The 18,673-nt window shown below is 36.3% G+C and overlaps 1 protein-coding gene across 1 annotated transcript in view; it reads right to left on the bottom strand.

The window, feature by feature from the left end:
* Window positions 1-2,058: 2,058 nt before the first annotated feature.
* The window catches only part of LOC106526622 (glutamate receptor ionotropic, kainate 3), a gene marked incomplete at its 5' end in the record, with an annotated part of 34,973 nt that continues 18,358 nt past the window's right edge, over window positions 2,059-18,673 (bottom strand). The window contains 6 exon segments of the mRNA XM_014021261.1: window positions 2,059-2,545; window positions 4,438-4,688; window positions 4,952-5,177; window positions 7,906-8,123; window positions 13,231-13,349; window positions 18,043-18,266. Coding sequence (XP_013876715.1) covers window positions 2,351-2,545; window positions 4,438-4,688; window positions 4,952-5,177; window positions 7,906-8,123; window positions 13,231-13,349; window positions 18,043-18,266 — 1,233 coding nt within the window.

The following is an 18,673-nucleotide window of genomic DNA, read 5'->3' as shown; positions in this document are numbered from 1 at the left end:
ACACAAATACTTGACTTGATGCAGAGCAGCATTAAATCAAGCGTTTGTCAAACATTTCCTATAGGTTTTAAATGAGCACAGACAGGTTTTAGATATGTTAGCACAAACTGATGAACAAGATGTTCAAATRAATGGTCAGTATTTTTAGAGTAATCTCTTAAACAGCTGTGTAAATGTGTTTGAGCTGAAGGGGTGCTGTGAAAATATGAATTTGCACGATCCTGAAATCTCATATGAGGATCAATACAAGTACCAAATGTAAGCAGTGAAACGCACACTGGCAGTGCATGTTGTCTTATCTGACTACGGACATCCATCAGGGGGTGCTGTGGCACCCCTACTTCCCACAGCCTTGTCTCTTTAAAATACAATTTTTGAATAATCGTCTCTACTTAACCATCTGTTTAATAGATGTGTTATTAAATAACGTTTTTTCATAGAACTGATCTCATTTTATGCAGAACACTTTAAGCTGCAAACACAAACTGAATGCAAAGCAAAGTCACAATGGTGTTTGTGTCACTAACTGACATAAAATAAAACAAATAAATAAAATATAAGAACACCCTGCTATTTCTGTCATGATTTGTAAYGTGCAGTTTTAAGCTGTAGTATAAATTCTAAAATATTGATGTGATTTGCTGTTTTTGAAAGAATTTAAAGTGGACAGAAGAAAATGAGAAAAAAAATCCATTTGTAAGTGAACATAAAGATGACAGAACAGAAGCATAGCCAACAACACTGAGCATTGTTAGCACAGTTTGGACTGGAGCATATAAAAGTAGTGGACAGCTGTTCTGCAAATGGATGAAATCACTCCCATCTATACACTGAACCTTGTAGGACATTGTGCTCACTGTGACATAACTGCCAGTAAAATCAAAGCCATTTTTTGCACCAAATCACCATTTTTCTAAAGAAAAATGATGTTAAAAAGGTGGAAAGATTTATCACAAACAGAGGATTTCATTTAGTAAAACTGTTTTTTTTGCTGATTTGTCAATGACAAAATCAACACATGGAGATGAAAAATTCCCTCTGGAGTCAGATTGCATYTGTTCTGCATGTGTCCACTATAGCTCAGTGATGGACTAGCATTGTGAGTTTCAAACCATAACGCAGGATAAAACATAAGGCTGAGGGTTTAAAATGATACAACGTATTAATAAAGGCTGCTATATTGTTTTTGAACTGCTTGTGTTAAATAGCTTCCATTTAAATATTCCAACATTTTCAGGCGAAGTGGTTTACATAACCAGAATACACTGACTTTTCCAAAACACGGTTTATATTGGATACATATTACCTTCCACTGGACAGAAATATTGCAGGATGGTCCACTAGAGGACCACCACTAATGTTAATGTATTTTTTTAACAGAAAGCAAGTGCTCCAAAAGGCTAACAGTTCTGGTCCACACTGTTTCAATTTTACCTCTGTTGAATGGTCAGATCTTTGGCAATCAATCATTTAACTGAAAATGGTTTAATTATGTACAAAGTAATGTGAAACAAAATGTACTTTTGCTATAAAAAATAATCCCGTAATCATGTCAAATAGTCCRTGTTGAAATCTCATTTCTTTAATACACAGTAGATGTTTCCACAGCCCACTTTGCATCAGCAGACATGGTTGCTCATGTGTAATATTCTTATAAAATACACAACACAACTACAACAAACATAAATTTACTGTTCCRCATCCTGCAGGTTCTCCCAGTCACAGTGTTGCTGATACTAAATTAGTATTCCAACAGTATGTGAGGCAGACACCCAGATAACCCTACAGATGTTTGAGGTAACACTATTTTCTGCTGCCAAAGGCCATTCAGGACTAAATCAAGAGGAAAATTATGAGCTTCTGACAGATGTAACTTATGACAAAACTGATTTTCAATTAAAACTGCCTTGTCCCTTTTTAATTGTATCAAAGTCTGTTATTGCCATTTCCAAAAAAAGCCTTTCTTATTTTGTTAGGCCTTGTTTTCACATCAAATTTTCAATCGTTGAAACGAGTGAGCGTCTCTTGGAAAGTGTGATTTTTTTTTCGTGTTTTAGGCGTAAACATCAGACTTGAAATTGACTCGTATTTGGGTGTACTCCTTTACCAGGTATGCTCTTTCCGTTCCCCCAGGACCTTCCAAAATACTTATTTTATTTGAATGCAGTGGTGACTTGTCATACCTGTGTGGCTGACGCTGCCATTTTGAGTTGGCCATGTTTAGTGAGTGTTCCTATGTCACTGTGGTTGATGGTGTATCTGGTGATGCCATCTATGCCATTGTCTCTAGGCTCCGGCACCGTCCCCGATATGTTGCTGACGAGGTTCTTGCCCTGCGGGGAGCACAGTGTCATGGAAACACAGGGGTCATCCCAGTGCTGCAGCTCATGTTGTCCTTTCCTGGGAGTCGTCGGTCGTTGTAGGCGTGCATGTTGATCACTGCATCCGTCTTCACCATGACCGGAGGCTGAGGCTTGTGTTTCACCCGCCTCTCGCAGGTGAACGACAGTCTGATCTCGTCCACCATGGCGCTGCACAAAGACCTCTGGGCAAAAAGGGAGGATCCGGGGAGGGGCATAAAAAGGAGAAGAGGGGAAAGGGAAGGGGAGTAAATGCCTTAGCTTTAAATTGTTCTGACAGCGGAGAGTCAACAGACGAAAAGCACAAAATGGATGTAGAACAAATTGATGGGAATGCTTGTAGCTGTCAACAAAGTAATACTAAACCTTTGCTAAACACAGCAATTTGAGTCTGCTACTTTTAGCTTATTTTTATGCTAACTTTGGCTTTTGCTGCTATATTAGCTAAAAATTATAATTCTTTCTGCTATTCTGCTTTTTTCTGCTTTGTTATACTTTTTCAGCTAATTTGTGCTATTTATGCTTCTTACAGTTGCTTTCTTCTGTATTCAGCTATTTGCAACAAATTTAGCAAAATTTTAGCTGTTTTTAGCCGAAGTTAGCTTTCTAAGCTAATTACACCATTTTTGGAGCTATTTCAACTTAATTCTGCTAAATTTAGCAAACTTGTGCTCCTTATGCATCCTTAAGCTAATTAAAATGTTTCCAGCTACTTTTTAGCTGTTTTACTGAAAACTTCGGCTGTTTAACCTATCTTTTTATCAAATGATCACTTTTCAGTAGTTTTATGGGGTTTTTCTGCTAATTTTGAAATTTTTACATCCATTTCACCATCTGGGTGCTACTCTCAACTTGAGTCTGCTACTTTTAGCTTATTTTATGCTAACTTTATCTTTTTGCTGCTATATCAGCTAAAATTCTACTTCTTTCTGCTATTCTTCTGCCTTTTTCTGCTTTGTTATACTTTTTCAGCTAATTTGTGCTATTTATGCTTCTTACAGTTGCTTTCTTCTGTATTCAGCTATTTGCACAAATTTAGCAAAATTTTAGCTGTTATTAGCCAAAGTGAGCTTTCTAAGCTAATTATACATTTCTTTGGAGCTATTTCAACTTAATTCTGTTAAATTTAGCAAACTTGTGCTCCTTATGCATCCTTATGCTAATTAAAATGTTTCCAGGTACTTTTTAGCTGTTTTACTGAAAAATTCGGCTTTTTTACCTAGCTTACATCAAATTATCACTTTTTAGTAGTTTTATAGGGTTTTTTCCTGCTAATTTTGAAAATTTTACATCCATTTCACCATCTGGATGCTACTCTCAAATTGACTCTGCTACTTTTAGCTTATTTTATCCTAACTTTTGCTTTTTGCTGCTATATCAGCTAAAATTCTACTTCTTTCTGCTATTATTCTGCTTTTTTCTGCCTTTTTATACCTTTTTCAGCTAATTTGTGCTATTTATGCTTCTTACAGTTGCTCTCTTACCTAATTTGATTACCTAATTTCTCTCTGGGATCAATAAAGTATTTTTGAATTGAGTTTGAATTGAATTGAATTGAATTGAATTGAATTTCTTCTGTATTCAGCTATTTGCAACAAATTTAGCAAAATTTTAGCTGTTATTAGCCAAAGTTAGCTCCTAAATAATGCTGTGTCAAGGAGGGTAAAACAATTATAATATAAGAGCATAACTCACATTGAATGACTTAAAATTTGGGATTTACCACATTAAAAGGCAGATGCCATTCTGCTATCTCCAATGACTAATAACGGATTAATTCTTTATGCTCCGATTTGCAGTCATGCCAGTGAAAACGAGTAAACGTTTCGATGTTGTGGCCAAGTCTTACGGATTAGTCAAAGAAAGGCATGTAAATCCCTTTAAAACATGCTTGAGCTAAAAGCTATGAATAGTGCACAGTTTGTTGAGGCTATTTAGAAAAAAAAAACAATTTGATAAAAGAGCCGTTGGTCGTTAAAGCCAGGGTTAAAATTTCWAAAATAAATTTATTTCACGATCTCAAATTACTGTGATAGCCAAAATGACAAAAACACAAATGTTCTATGAGGACATATACCTGCTCTCGTTCCGCAGTTTTCCTCAGCTTGTAGATGAATTCAGCGATTGCCACAAAAACAGACACCACCAGGCCAGAAGCCAGCACAATAAATATACCACCCAGGTTCTGGATCCCCATGGGGCCCGTCTCGTGACGCTCTTCATCTAAGCAGCTGTTCCCACTCCACCACTTTTCTTTCAGACTGTGCAGGAGCCCATCCTCCATCATACTGAGGATAGCTATAGTGATTTTGTCTCTGTACGGTGAGCCTGCAAGTAACATAAGGCCCATTTAACTTTGGATGAAACACCAGCTGGACTCTGTGATAATAAGGTTCATAAACACATTGTGGCACACTGCCTGACAAGTAGCTACATGATTTTTTTGTTGTTGTTTTGTTTTGTTTTTTGCTGCAGCTGCATCTAAAAGTAATTCCTCATCCTCATCTTTCAAAGAAAAAAAATGCAAAGGGCTTGAATTTTTCATTACTTGATACTCTCAAATGTATTCCAGGGTTATTCGCGAGTCTTACCGAGGGGAGTACCGATGCCATAGCCTTTGCTGTCAATAAGCCCTCCCACTTGTGTCAGATTACAGTTTCTCCTGGTGATGTAATCAATAGTGGTGGACTCTGTAATGAGTGCATAGTCTGACTTCAACACCCTCTGAATTCCATCCTCAATGGACTTCACCAGTGATGTTCTTGGCCTGCTGCTCATAAAAGCCCACATCTTCTCAAATGTTGAAACCTTTGATTTCTGTAAAAAAAAAGGGGGGGGGGGGGGTTAAAAAAACATGTCTATTTGAAGCTTATTTTCCTAATCTACCATGTTACAGGTGAGGAAAAAGCTGCCGATACATATGCAATGCTTTTATCACTACAAAAAGGTTGAACTTGAATAAAATAACTTTCAAATGCTATAGCCCTAGGTGCTGATGGTGGAAATACAGCTAACCATCAAAAGCACTTTTTTTAATGCAAGATTACACTTATGGTTATTTTTAATACAACAAAATGTCAGACATCATACAGAAGGTATTTGTTCGTTTATAGTTCTTGACATCATGGTTAATTTAGCTAATCTCCAAATAGATTTAAATGATTACTCCTTTAGATTTCCATTGTCACAGGATTAAAGGACGATAAACTGAAGATTTGCACACATCTATTCTCATAAGTGCTACTGAAGCAGCAATAATAGAATGGCGTTSCATTAGTCCTGCATCAGTCTATGTGGTATTTCATGCAATTTTCTGTGAGGTCACATTTATGCCATGTCTAATCCAAGATAATTACTGTCTAAAGACTATAAGCCATTTCAAATTGTGAAAGATGTTATTATACAAAGTCTTCTGCTAATGTTAAACCCAGTCTTGGCTGCATAAAACTAGCATGTGATAATGTAATAGTCTGAGGTTTGATATCATTTTATCATGTGAATTTATTACCTTGTTTCTTTTAATTTGTTGACAGGAACAGCCTTGTAAGAACTGACGTTTAGTTTATTTTTTTAATGTTCCTCAAATTTATCTTTAGGTGCTTTAAATTCATCAACAAACAGTTCCATTTAAGGACATCTTTTGGTTTTAGAACAGCTTCCTGGACAACAATTAATGTTAACATTTTAATAGGATTTATGTAGATACGTCGTTATCATGAACTATACTCATGTTAAAGAGCTTTTTTTTTACAATTTTCTCTCCTTGGGCTAATATTTTTTTTTATAATTAAACTTCCTGGTGACTAGTTTTTTAAATTAAAGTTCAAATACCAACATTTTTCATTGCATTAAAAATAGTTTTGCCCTCCACATTAAGAACCAAATCCATTTGCACACATCTGCAAAGCCTTTATCCACAGCCCAATCTCTCCAGTATTTATCATGCTTCTCTGCCTCACTGAATTAACATCATTAGGTCTTACTGCAAGGGCAAAAGCTGGCAGAGGGCACTTGAGCCATGGGTAATTAGGCACCTGTGTCTCTTATTCTTGACACTATGATCACAACTACACTTTTCTGTGGAGGAAATAATGATTGAAAATAACTTTGTTTGGCACAACATTCCAGAAGAAGTTATTTATCTTTGCATGTTTGAGCAAACATTTTTACATGTAACTTTTGGAATCTGAGATTAGCAACAGCTTTGGTTTTTCATAAGCTGAAACAGTGTAAAAGGTGAATAAATGGTGATAAAAATATTATTTATAATAAAGAAATATAAAATTCACATTCAAACTGTATAAAAAGGTGAAATATTTCTCTGTTCAATGTCAAAACAAAAAATGTGTTTGTAAAATAGCTGACACTTATTRATGCAGATTTGGAGACCAATTTAGTACAGACCATTTTTTAAAACTTTTCTTAACTAAAGTWTTCCCTGTAAATGACTGCATTTGTAAGACATAATAGGCTCCTTGAAAAGTAGTTTTAAGTGTTCGGCATCAAAGGTCTATTTGAAGAGGTGTAGGTTAACTCCAGCATTAATACTAATGTCAGCTTTTGAACTGTGCATTTAAACTAGAACAAATAGTTTTTCTCCTCCGACCCATGGGACAGTGTTTAGGTTTATAAATTGCTAATACTGATTTGGCAGACCAACAGTTTTATTCTGCTTTCAGTTTATTAAGCAGACCATGGAACATAGAAGGCAGCAGTATTTCTGAACTGTTTAACCTTTTACCTATGGCTCTATTATTTGTAACCAAGATGGCAATAACTCATTAAGTTTTTACAAACAAAATCTGGTGGTAGTGAGTGTCAACATAAGCATATACTATATGAACACTTAATATAACCTTTAGTTTTAGGATTTATATTAAAACTCTGGCATAAAAAAGCAAGCAATATGCATGTAATATTAAACATTTTATGGATTAATTCAGACATTTTTTACTATTTAATTTATTTTTCTGTTATATTATAAAATTTCACATTGTTTTTCTTGAATATACGGTTGCAAAATCTTGATGAGTACACACCAAGCAGTGGAATTACAGGATATTAAACCCATTTTTAAATGAGCATTACATTAAAAAAGAGGAAAAGTGTTATTAGTAGTAAATGTGTTATACAGAATTCAAGCTTATATTTGTGAGCTGAGCTACAAAATACAGTAGCATAGAAACTAGAACAGACAAATGCCCTCGAGGATCACCCCCCACTTTTTATTCTATTGAATTTTATAAACTTAGATTTTCTTCAATAATAATGATGCAGTGTTTTCATTTTCTTATTCTGAGAAACTGTAACTCTGTTATTTGTATTATTCAACACAGAGAACCAACAAAATCTACAGCAAAGTTCAGAATATAGAAAGAAAAATGCAAGAATCTGGAGGCAAAAGAAACTTTGAAATAAGAAATGATCAGGAACACGTTGGCACATAAAAAGATACATTTCCACAACCCAGATAAACTTTACTTGCTAAACTTTTACAACATTTATGAATTCATACATTTATTCGTTTGAGGTTTTTGTTTTTTACCTTAAAGAAAGCCATTGTTGCYCCGTCTCTAACCACACCATACTCAATCTTGGTCTGTTTGGCAATGTCATCAGCTGAGTCCACAGGTGAGTCCATTCTCTCCACAGTGAGAAAAGCAGCTAAATTAGCTGTGTAAGAAGATATGATGATGAGTGTGAAGAACCACCAGATTCCACCGATGATCCTGGTTGACAGGGCTTTGGGCATCAATTCTGAGCCTAGATGAAACAAAAAAGAGAGAGAAATACAGCATGTCAAACAACTCAGACCAGTACAGTAACTGAGTTGAACAAATGCAGAAACATAATTGCTCATTGGTTTGTTAATTGGCTTGCAAATGTCTTTTGGCAGAGCCCCTGGTTTCAAACGAGGTACTTTGAGTGGGGGAATGGAAACAGAAGCCAGAATGGCGCCTTAGCCAAAATCTGAGCAAAACACCCAGACCACATTGGTAAAGCAATTTTTTAGGCTTCTACATATACACTTATTTATTTCATGAGCTGTTAGACTTTAACCCAATAAGAATTGATGTAACCTTGTGTATATTTCTCTTTTAGACCTGGAGCAACATTTGCTTGTTTTTTTTCTTTCAAGCCTGATGCAACATAACCATCATGTTCTCATTTTTAGGACAAAAAATACTGGTGTAAAATATTATTCAAAACACAGATAAAGCAGTGATTAACAGTAAAGCAAAGTATTTAAATTATAACAAATTTTGCATATTATTCAATAAAACATCCAGTTTTGTTCTTTCAAGTATAGCATACAGTAGATTGCAATTATTCAATAATTTAAATAATACTATAAACTTTTATTGTCAACTCATCTATTTTTGTATTTTTTTTTTATTTTACCCACTATACCTTTAATGCTCATTGGGAAAGCTGGTGTGGTCTCACTACATACATGTTCACCCCTTTGAACATGTATGTTGACCCTCAGAAATCCATAATTTTATCAAAAAAAATCTGTAGTATGCACACATGATACAACAAGAGTGTAGGAGTGGACAAGCGGCCGCAGGGAAAGAAAGAATGTGGGGTAGCCCAAAGGAACAGAGAAAGGAGGACGGGGAGGTGGCAACTTATTTCTATGCAGCCCACCGGCTCAGAGAACTAAATGAATTTGAAGCAAAGTTTTTTTTTTAAAAATGACAAAAAAGTAAGACTGCCCTATATCTCTGTATACAAAATGGAGGGAAATCCGTGTAATTCACGGACAATCTGTACAACTTGAATGGACTGTGTGAGAGGAGGGGTATCCAACTCTTATTGTATATGTGCTTTTAAGCATTTCTAAAACATGATTTCACATAAATTAGACTATGTAATTAAAGCTCAAAAATACTCTGAAAAGTATTCTTAAAAATATCCAATAAAAATTATTTTACCAGGGCTGACTGGTCAGTACATCTGTAATGATACTTACCAGCTGTGTACTTACCAGAACCAGTTTCAATTAGTCTTATTATTTGAAACAACCAAACAAAATGAAAATAATACAGGGTGTATCAGGAAAAATTGATAATCTCAGAAAAATCGTCATAAAATTAACAAAGATAATAATTTTGAACATGTGGGCGTAACCTTTGGTAGAGGGGATCATTCTGCTTCAAATGAGACACGATATAAGGTGATGTTTGTGATCATGTTATTTTAATGAAAGAAAATGAGCACACAATCACACAATCCTGTACCAGGTTATGAAATAATTACATGTAATACCCAATGAATACAGTACATTACATGTAATGTACATGTGCAGTGCATTACATGTAATGTTAGTTGGCTGGATTGCCTTGTCCATGGCCACTTCTCATGTGTTTGTTAACCCTTGGTTATGGTCCACTCAAAAATGAGATATTTTTGTTTCGACGTTAGGACATGAAAGGGTTAATTATTTTAAAAACGCCTTGGCATGCGTGTAAAACACCATCTAAGCTTTTAATTTTATGTGACAGATCGTATTTTAACCCTCACATTTCCTTGTGCAAAGGACATGAATTTTGTGAATTTGCAACCATCCCTGCTCACTGGAGCGTGAAGCGTTCACTAAGATTTTGGTGTCATTCGAAGCAGAATGGTCCCCTCTACCAAAGGTTACACCCACATTTTCAAAATTATTATCTATGTTAATTTTATGGTGATTTTTCTGAGAGTATCATTTTTTTTTCTGATACACCCTGTATAAGCTGTAAAATATCACCTATTTTATTTTTCTCGTTTGCCATGCGATGTTGTTCCGTAGAGCTGCCCTACTGGATGTGCACATTATGCTACTTCAAAAACAAATAATCACAACCTGTGCAAATACTGAAAAAAATGGAAGATGAAGATACATTTCTGCACTGACAGAATGCCTCTGCATCAGCCTTGACTTTGAGTGGGCATCTGTTGAGTAATACAATGTTTACAATGGCTCTCTGACTGGTGTAAGARTTACTTTATATCTCATCTCTGACAACCTTTAAAATACCCTTGTGCTTTGTGCACTCTGTTACTTTACTGAGAAGATTTATGAGGGCAATTCTGAGAAGTAACAAGCCCACAGAAGGGGGGCACGGTGGTCAGCTCTTTAACCTCTTCCACCAAATTTGATTGGATTTGTCCTTTGTGGTTTGACAAAGACTCTACATGGTTACAAACAAGAGAAGACAGAAGCATCCCTTAATTCACCATGACTTYAGAGAGCCAAGATCCACATTCATTCCCTGGTCACAATAAAAAATGAAGTGAAGCCACGGRTAACTCAATTGAATCCCACACAATAAAGCACAGTTGTCAGCGGGGAGCAGTATACGGCACTGCATCAGAACACTCCGATAAATACAGAAAGCAGATCAGTCATATAGTTCCAGGGAAACAAAATGGTGTCGATGCAGTGTGCTTCTGAAGAAAGGCTTATCATTTGTAGGCCAAGAGAAAAAAGTTTGTTCATGGTTGTCTTACTACAATAACTGCTACATTGTCTAACCAACAAAAGGGTCTTTCAGAATTTATATTTGATAAAATAAAATTWAAAAAAGTAATAAAAATGTATTGTCTTTCAGAACAAAATCTTTAATGCACACAATGCACTAACACAGGTAACTTTTTTATTGCTCGGGGGAAAAGCTGCCACACAACAATATTAGCATATTTCTGCAAGGGAATAGACCATATCATAGTTAAAAAAAATAACCAAGCTCACACATTTTTCAGGAAAAACACTAAGGAAATGCCAAAGGAATTGAACTAATTCAAGCTGTAATTTTATGCTGTTATACAGACCCTATGAAACTGCTCTAAACTGGTTTGTTTTAAAGGTTTTCATGAATCAGCTTTTTGAGCTTCTTGAATTTGCACAAATCCAATGGCATTTTCATAGCAAGCTCAGCGTTTTCTCAGTTGACCTGTGGACCCGGAAGAGTTACGATCCGCTTCTGCTTGTAACTACAAAATGGTTTATTATGAAGAGTATAAACCCAACCAGAAAACAATAAAAAATGTATGAGCATTACAATACAAAACATGGTTATAAAGGAAAAGATTGTCCTGATTTTTTTTGACCTCTTTGAGTACGTAACTTTTAAAAAAAAAATTCTAATTATACAAGGAAACCAATTTATAGCAAACAATCACATGTGTGTATGTTGTGATAGAAAGTCTGAAACCTCCAGGATTCTATTTGAAGTACACAGAGYGCTTTTGCACCTCCTCATATTTTATGTTCTTTTTGTTGTCTCTGACACCTCCCTCCCACAGACAAGCTGGTAGACTTTTTTTTCTCCTTCTTATTTTGGGTTTCCTCAAACACGTCCATTTGCATTTTAAACATGTCAAGGAAATGGCTTCTGCCTTAGCTGCTGTCACCGTRTTTGGCAGACAAGCAAGGGATGTCTGTTAATGTGACACAGACAAAATATACACCTCGCTGCAGATACCGCTGTGCAGCATGTGTTACAAGGCTCTGCAGCACAAACGGGTGTCACTCGAAGCCAGATTTGGTGTCATTTTAAACTTTGATACATCGCATGTTAATTATCATACGGTATGTTAATTATCAAGATATTTCATACTGGTTTGAATGTTTCTGAGAGCATGTAATGGGTTTAAAATACCACGTAATAACATTAACAAATGGATTCAAACTCATTCGTGACCCTTATTTTCAACTTTGAGATTCAAATGTGGAAATTGTTTTCAGGGAACTATGAATAAGAGTTGATTAGCAGCAGCAGCTTCAGTCAATGACTGTAAATGAGAGAAACAGTGGAGCTCAGGCATTTACAAAAAAAAAAAAAAAAGCTGTGTGCCACGTTTTGAATGATAATGGAAAATTCTCCCCTGTTTAGTTTAATAATATAGGTGACTAACTAGCTCATTTTGATTTGATTCTCTCCCTCTCCCCTCTCCCAGCTGTACCGCTGCTCCTCTCATATTTCTCTGCCGGCACCGGCAAATTGGCAGAGCTGCTGTGCAGTTTCACAAGAGTGCCGCCGAGTTTCTGTGCTTAATGAATTGCYGAATGTGTTTGCAATCCTTACAGCCAAAGATCCACCGAGTCTCACTAAACCTCCTTGATTTGTCTTGTTACACYGAGGTTAAACATTTTGTTACAGGCGTTCCTTTTGCCACAGTTAACTCCATTATGCAAATTTCTGCCCTTCTTTTATGTACCCATGCCTTTAAGGGACACCTGCAAATGGGAAGAAATTCACATCCTTTAGGGTTTTTTTTTTTTTTTGTAAAAAGTCACCTCTCTAATTCAAATTTTCACAGCATGTTAGACTTTTGAGCTTACAAAATCCTCTTTTTTGTTAAAGTATTATTATTAAATGATACCTGCTTATAAGAAACAGCCATACAGTAACAGAAAGGTCACTGTGAGTCAGACACATAAATTCTCCACTCTGGGTCACTTTCAGTGCAAGCCATGCCGTGCTGAAAACATCACACCAGCCAGATCTAGCAGGGCTGACAGCTGGCATTTGTCAGGYATATTCCTCAACTTACCCTTTTTGTCTCAACACTCGGGAAACTACGGAGCAGGGCCAGCTACAGTGTTAGAGGGAAACAAATGCTACATTGTTTTTTATCCTTATCCGCCAATTTCGACAAAAAAGTCTGGCACAGACTCTTCTTTTTTATTATTTTAAGCAGCAGGTGACAACAGCCATCATTTGTCATGCGAGTCAGAGCTCTGCGGTTGTTCTTGACAAGTAAACATCTCATGAAACAGTCATGGGATGAGAATCACGGAGCTTGTCAGTTTAAAAAAAAGGCAAAGAAATAGAAAAGGGTAAGATGATTACTGTTTCTGTCTGCGACAAAGTCGTCGTACCTTGTTGCATTAGGGAACCGACTCCGAACCAGAAGCTGTTGAGGAGCGTGAAGTTGTTTTCCACCACATCTGAGCCAGGGTTGCAGGGATGGGCGTCATACCATTCATACGGGCTAAATCTGAGGACAGGAAACAAGAGTGTGGGAAACTGCTTTTATATACAAAGATTTTTTTTTTGTAAATCACAGCACTTAGGAACTAATCTTATCTAGTTATTTTAGAGTTCCATCTTGGATTTGGAAAAACAAAACACATTATTGCAGGGATGGGCAACTGGTGGCCTGCAGGCCACATGTAACTTCCTGCCAATAAGACCCCACCTTTCTCTAAAAAAATAGACACTCAAAGCAGCTCTTAGAATCTGAGTGTTTATTTTAGTTTAAAAAATAGATCAATAAATTGTTTTGATTTTGGGAGGTAAACTATCTGTTTACAAAATTTCAAGGCAAATCTAYGTGTTTAGTCTGCTTAAGTACACAGTCTGCCATGAAGGATTTTAATAAAAGTCACACTACAACATGTTGCACAAAGCTAAATATGAGAARTATACTGAAGKCACAAGTATKTAAACAACAGCAACTTTTTACCAGAACCACATCCACGCAGGAGCCTGCACTTAAGGCTTCATGTGTTGTTGCACTTCAGCTTTCTACAGTGTTTATTTTTCCATTTGCTTCAAAAGTTTTGTATTCATATTTATTAAACAAGAATACAACTGTTATACAGGCATTTGAGCTTGAACTATTTTAAGTTACTGCACTGCTGGTTTAATAAACACATATTTACATAAATATTTTTAAAATGGCAGTTTTATTACATATGGATAAGTGTGCAGCACTGTGTGGCCCTCTGGTAGAATGAACAAAATAATAATCTTTTAAGTTGCCCATCCATGCATTATGGCTTAAGAAATTTCTCTATAAACACTAGAAAACCACATACACTAATAAATAAAGTTCATATATTACTGAATGGAATAGCTGTGTCATCATTGTGCAAAAGGCTAAACATAGTTAAACTTGTCCGGTRTTTGTTGTCTGTTTATATTAACAATTTGTTTGCCAAGGCATTTCTTTTATGCCAACTCAATCACATGATATGYAAGTGAAAACATTTTTTTCATTTCCCACTTAGTTAAACAATAACATTGATGATCCGGCTATAGTGTTTACAACAGTTTTACTTATTTTAGACATCTAAAATATCCCATCTGTTATCAAACGTTATATCAAAATACTTTAAAATCACTAGCTCCTGGTTTTTAAACACCTCTCGGCAATCCCATTGATTTTTTCAAACATGCTTTTTGTTCAAAGGTGACCAATGAAACATGCATTATCAGAAAATTTACAGTGTCTTGTTTGAAAATTCCTAAAGCCATGTGAAATCATAAATCTTGCCTTCCTCTAAACCTCTGCCATTTACTTKGAGATCTGCAGAAATGTTGCTCCACATTTACAGCAAAAAGTATTTCCACGGACAGATAAAGAATGGTAAATGTCACCTCTCTATTTTTTCAAATACTTTTATATAATGTACTAAATTTCCAGTTTTAGTTCTACTTGTTGATGCTGCATTATGAGTTTTAGGTTTATGTGTAATAAATTAAAGTAGAATGCAATATTACAAAGAAGACTCTTTGAACGACTGCAGTAAATCGTATTTGGCTAGTTTCTTGCTTTAAAAGAATAATTCTGAGCAATTAAATCGAGCTAAAATCTGATAAACATCAGTTATAATAAATGAAGCAGGAATCTGTCAGCAGAGATGCTTTGGTTGCTTGTGAAGTCATGCCACTGCTTCAGTGCTTTTTTTCTGTCTGATTCTGCATTCCTTTAATGTTAAATTGCAAAAGCCATGACCATACAATTATATGATAGTGAAAAAGCAGAGAGAGCAGGAGAGATTTTATGCACAGCCAAAATACATTTAAAAGGGCCACAAATGATTTGAGTGCAATTTTTATTGAGACAATGTAACAATGTTAATTCAGAGGATGGCGGCCCTGCTTTAGAGTGGTCATCTCCCAAATGGATGATTGAAGAGTTGATACCCAGCTTTGCTACATGTTGAAGTGACCTTGGGCAACATGGTGGACCTTTGGTCCTAATATGCTTATTGGAGAGTGAGTCTATATTTAAAAAAGGCTGTTTGTGTGAAACATTATATGACCAAGTGCTGTAAAAATGGAAAATGAGGAAACAAACCATTGTAAAATACAATCTAGAATTTAGATGAGAATTAAAAGATGGTGTATGATGTGGGCTACATACTTCTGTTTTGAAATTTGTGTGTCATAATACAGTTAAGGCTTCAGCTCGGCAGTCGACCAGACAATGCGCGGTCACATGGTTGTTTGGCACTTGTTTTCGCACAAACCTTTYRTAATTCCCTGAGGCACACAGTGCTGAGCTCCTGGGAAACCAATCCCCACTGCGGTATACCTCACAGGGTTTCTTCCCACTGGAGTTTACGATGCGAAAAAAAAAATCGGAGACCCGTCATCGATGTTATTTGTGCATGAATCTGTCCCGGTTAAAGCTCCACGTTTTTATCAGGCAKATYCCTCCATGCACAACATCTGTTTTAACTCCATCCACGAGTTTTTGATCATTTGACTATCTTTACAAATGTCTTCTTCCAGGTAGCCTACAACAGTCAGCTTCTGGAAGCGAGTARGCTTTTTTTAAGTGAGTATTTGAAGCAAAATGCACTTGTCCAAGTGCTTTCAGCACAAACACTCCCACAAACTTCTGTCCAATAACACAATAAGTTCTTAAGGGAAGGAGGTAAAAAAGTCACAGGTTGCGACAAGAAGGTGGGGAAATGTCGACAATGCGAACAGAATGACACAATTTTCGTCATGAAACTGAGACAATCTGATCCAATTTCTACAGTTCGGCTGCAGCATACTGGACGCTTTAGGATTCCTGTGTCAAAACACAGGGATCCTGACATTCTTAGGTTAAATTCAAGCAGCAGAAGTAGGAGTCTCTGYAGTAGAAGGGGTGAGTTTTGTTGTCTGTAAGGGTGAACTTAGTCCTAACTGATTGGCGGGGGTTTTCCGTATGGGAGGAGTTTGACAAGATGTGGGAGTTTATTTGCTATGTGGGCAGAGTTTGTWCTAACTGTGATTGGCCAAGTTAGTAATACAGGTAGAGGATCTTGGATCCAGGTGGAGTTTGGCAACACCGTGATTGGTCAGACGTGTCTTGTGGGGCAAGTCAAAAGATGATGTAATGGTAATAGTAAAATTATTGTGAACATGTAAATATAACTTATTGACTTTAAATCTAGTGCGACTAACATCTCATGTTATGACTAATATTATGATTCATATTCAAAAGTAGCGATCAAAGGCGGGTTAGTGCTGTTTTAACTGAGCTACATTTTTACACATCCCTCCACATGTACAGCTTTCAAATTTTGTATGGCTGGTACCTACCTGTCTCAAGTTATGACTTAAATTAATAATCATGCTACATGTCCCCCCAGCGGCCCAGCATTCATCCAACTGTATCATTATGGCTTCTTCAAACTCCACCCAAAATAGTCAATCAGACCAACCACTACTTTATCAAAACCATCTCACAAAAGTCAAACAGACCAATCATGTTTTGAAAAACTCCTCCCACATACCAAGGACCTCCCACTTAGTGACAGCAGAGACCCCCCTTCTAGTTTCACACCACATGCTTTTAGCCTTTACCTGCCTGCCTTTACAGGAAAACAGTAATAGCAAAATTTCATGTATTTGTGGTTAAGGTTTTCAAAAAAATGTAAATCAATGAATACAGAATTTTTTTACTCACATGAAAGACTTTGTGTTGATGCAATAGTGCAAATGTGCACTGTTTCTGTATTTTTTATTGTGGTTCTAAGCACATTTTGTCAACTAATATAAAAGGGGAATTTGATTAGAATTAGTTATTTTAAGGCTTCATGGAATGGAGCTTTTAAAAGGCCACATCTGATTTTGTTGTCAACATGCTGCTTTAAAGAGTCTTTGAACTTTCGTCCATAATCATTTTATATTTAGGGATGCATATACCTCTTTACCCATTCACCTTTAACTAGCCAAGTGATTGCAACAATTTAGGATGATTCTTTAAAATTTATATGAAGCCACTTTAGAATTAGTTTCATCTCAGAGCAGCAAACGAGGATAGAAGAGCACAGCTGTTTGCTCTCGAGCCTCAAACTTCCTCCAACGGCTGTTTTCTCGAACTTCCTCAAGCACCACTTTGCATGTGAAGCAGCAGGAAATGCAGACACTGATACTAAAAGGATATTAATCTGATTCAGAAGAAGTTAAAAAATGGGTAATCTTTGCCATAGTTGTGACAGACACACAGCAGATTTCATAATACATACAAATGGTTATGATCAACTAAAAATATCTTCTGCTGATGAAATTTCATTTCAGKTGTGTTTTTGTGCTGCTGAATATGTTAAGTAGGTGTATTATTCTTTTTTTAACTACATTTTCATGTTAAGCTGCCTTGCCATKTCTAAAGACATCTCACAGGAAACCAGAAATTACATGTTGAATGGGACTTTGCAACTCAACTGGAGCTTTTCTTTCTTTTTTTTTTTTTGTATTCCTCCTCCCACTGCTGGGCTGTAGAGAGCCCAMGCAGACATAACTGTCTTGATCACTACCCAGCAGTTAACGCAGTATGATAAATCGGCTCATGTACTCAAACCTCAGCCTGTAATAATAACAGAGTAAATTACTGGGACTCCTGAAAACTTCATGGAGAGACGAATGAAGAGCTGAAAGGACAAATAGCCTGAAACGACTGTACTTACCTGGCAATGACAAAAAGAACACAGCTAACACCCAGGTAGGCCAGGAGAATGTACACCCAGATGTCTGGAGTCATGGGGTTCAGAAAGGAGAAAAAGCCGCTGTTGGTGGTGTTGGGTTTGCGATACAGGATGCTGATCCCCATGCTCATGAAAGGCTTGGAGAAGTCAATGAACTTTTCACGCGTGTAGGTAATGGTGAGAGGGGCCATTGCTAAGTCTGCTCTCTGCAACGAAAAAAAAAAACAACAGAAAAAAACCAGAGCAAAAAGTCATTTTGTTTGAATATTACTAAGCTAAAATTGTAGCTCAGAGGTGGCAATGTGCATTTCTTATCTAAAAGATTTTAAAAGAACAGTTCAGATTTTTTGAGGTGGGGTTCTGTGGAAATGTAACAAATATTTGCCTATTGTAGATAACTCCTTGAGCTGAATCATTCAAGAAGAACAGAATTGTGTTCTGACAGTACTGATGAGTAAACGATTAGTCAGATCTGGGCAAAAAACAAAGTGAGATGCTGCCGTCTTAAAGAACTTAAATCTCAAACATAGCGGCCATGCAAAAGCTATTTTTTAAAATATTTACACCTCTGACAATTTTGCATTGCACTGTTATTATGGCAATATATATATAT

The sequence above is a fragment of the Austrofundulus limnaeus genome, unplaced genomic scaffold (genome assembly GCF_001266775.1).
Source record: "Austrofundulus limnaeus strain Quisiro unplaced genomic scaffold, Austrofundulus_limnaeus-1.0 Scaffold284, whole genome shotgun sequence".
Classification (NCBI taxonomy): domain Eukaryota; kingdom Metazoa; phylum Chordata; class Actinopteri; order Cyprinodontiformes; family Rivulidae; genus Austrofundulus; species Austrofundulus limnaeus.
This window is presented reverse-complemented; position numbering and strand designations above follow the sequence as displayed.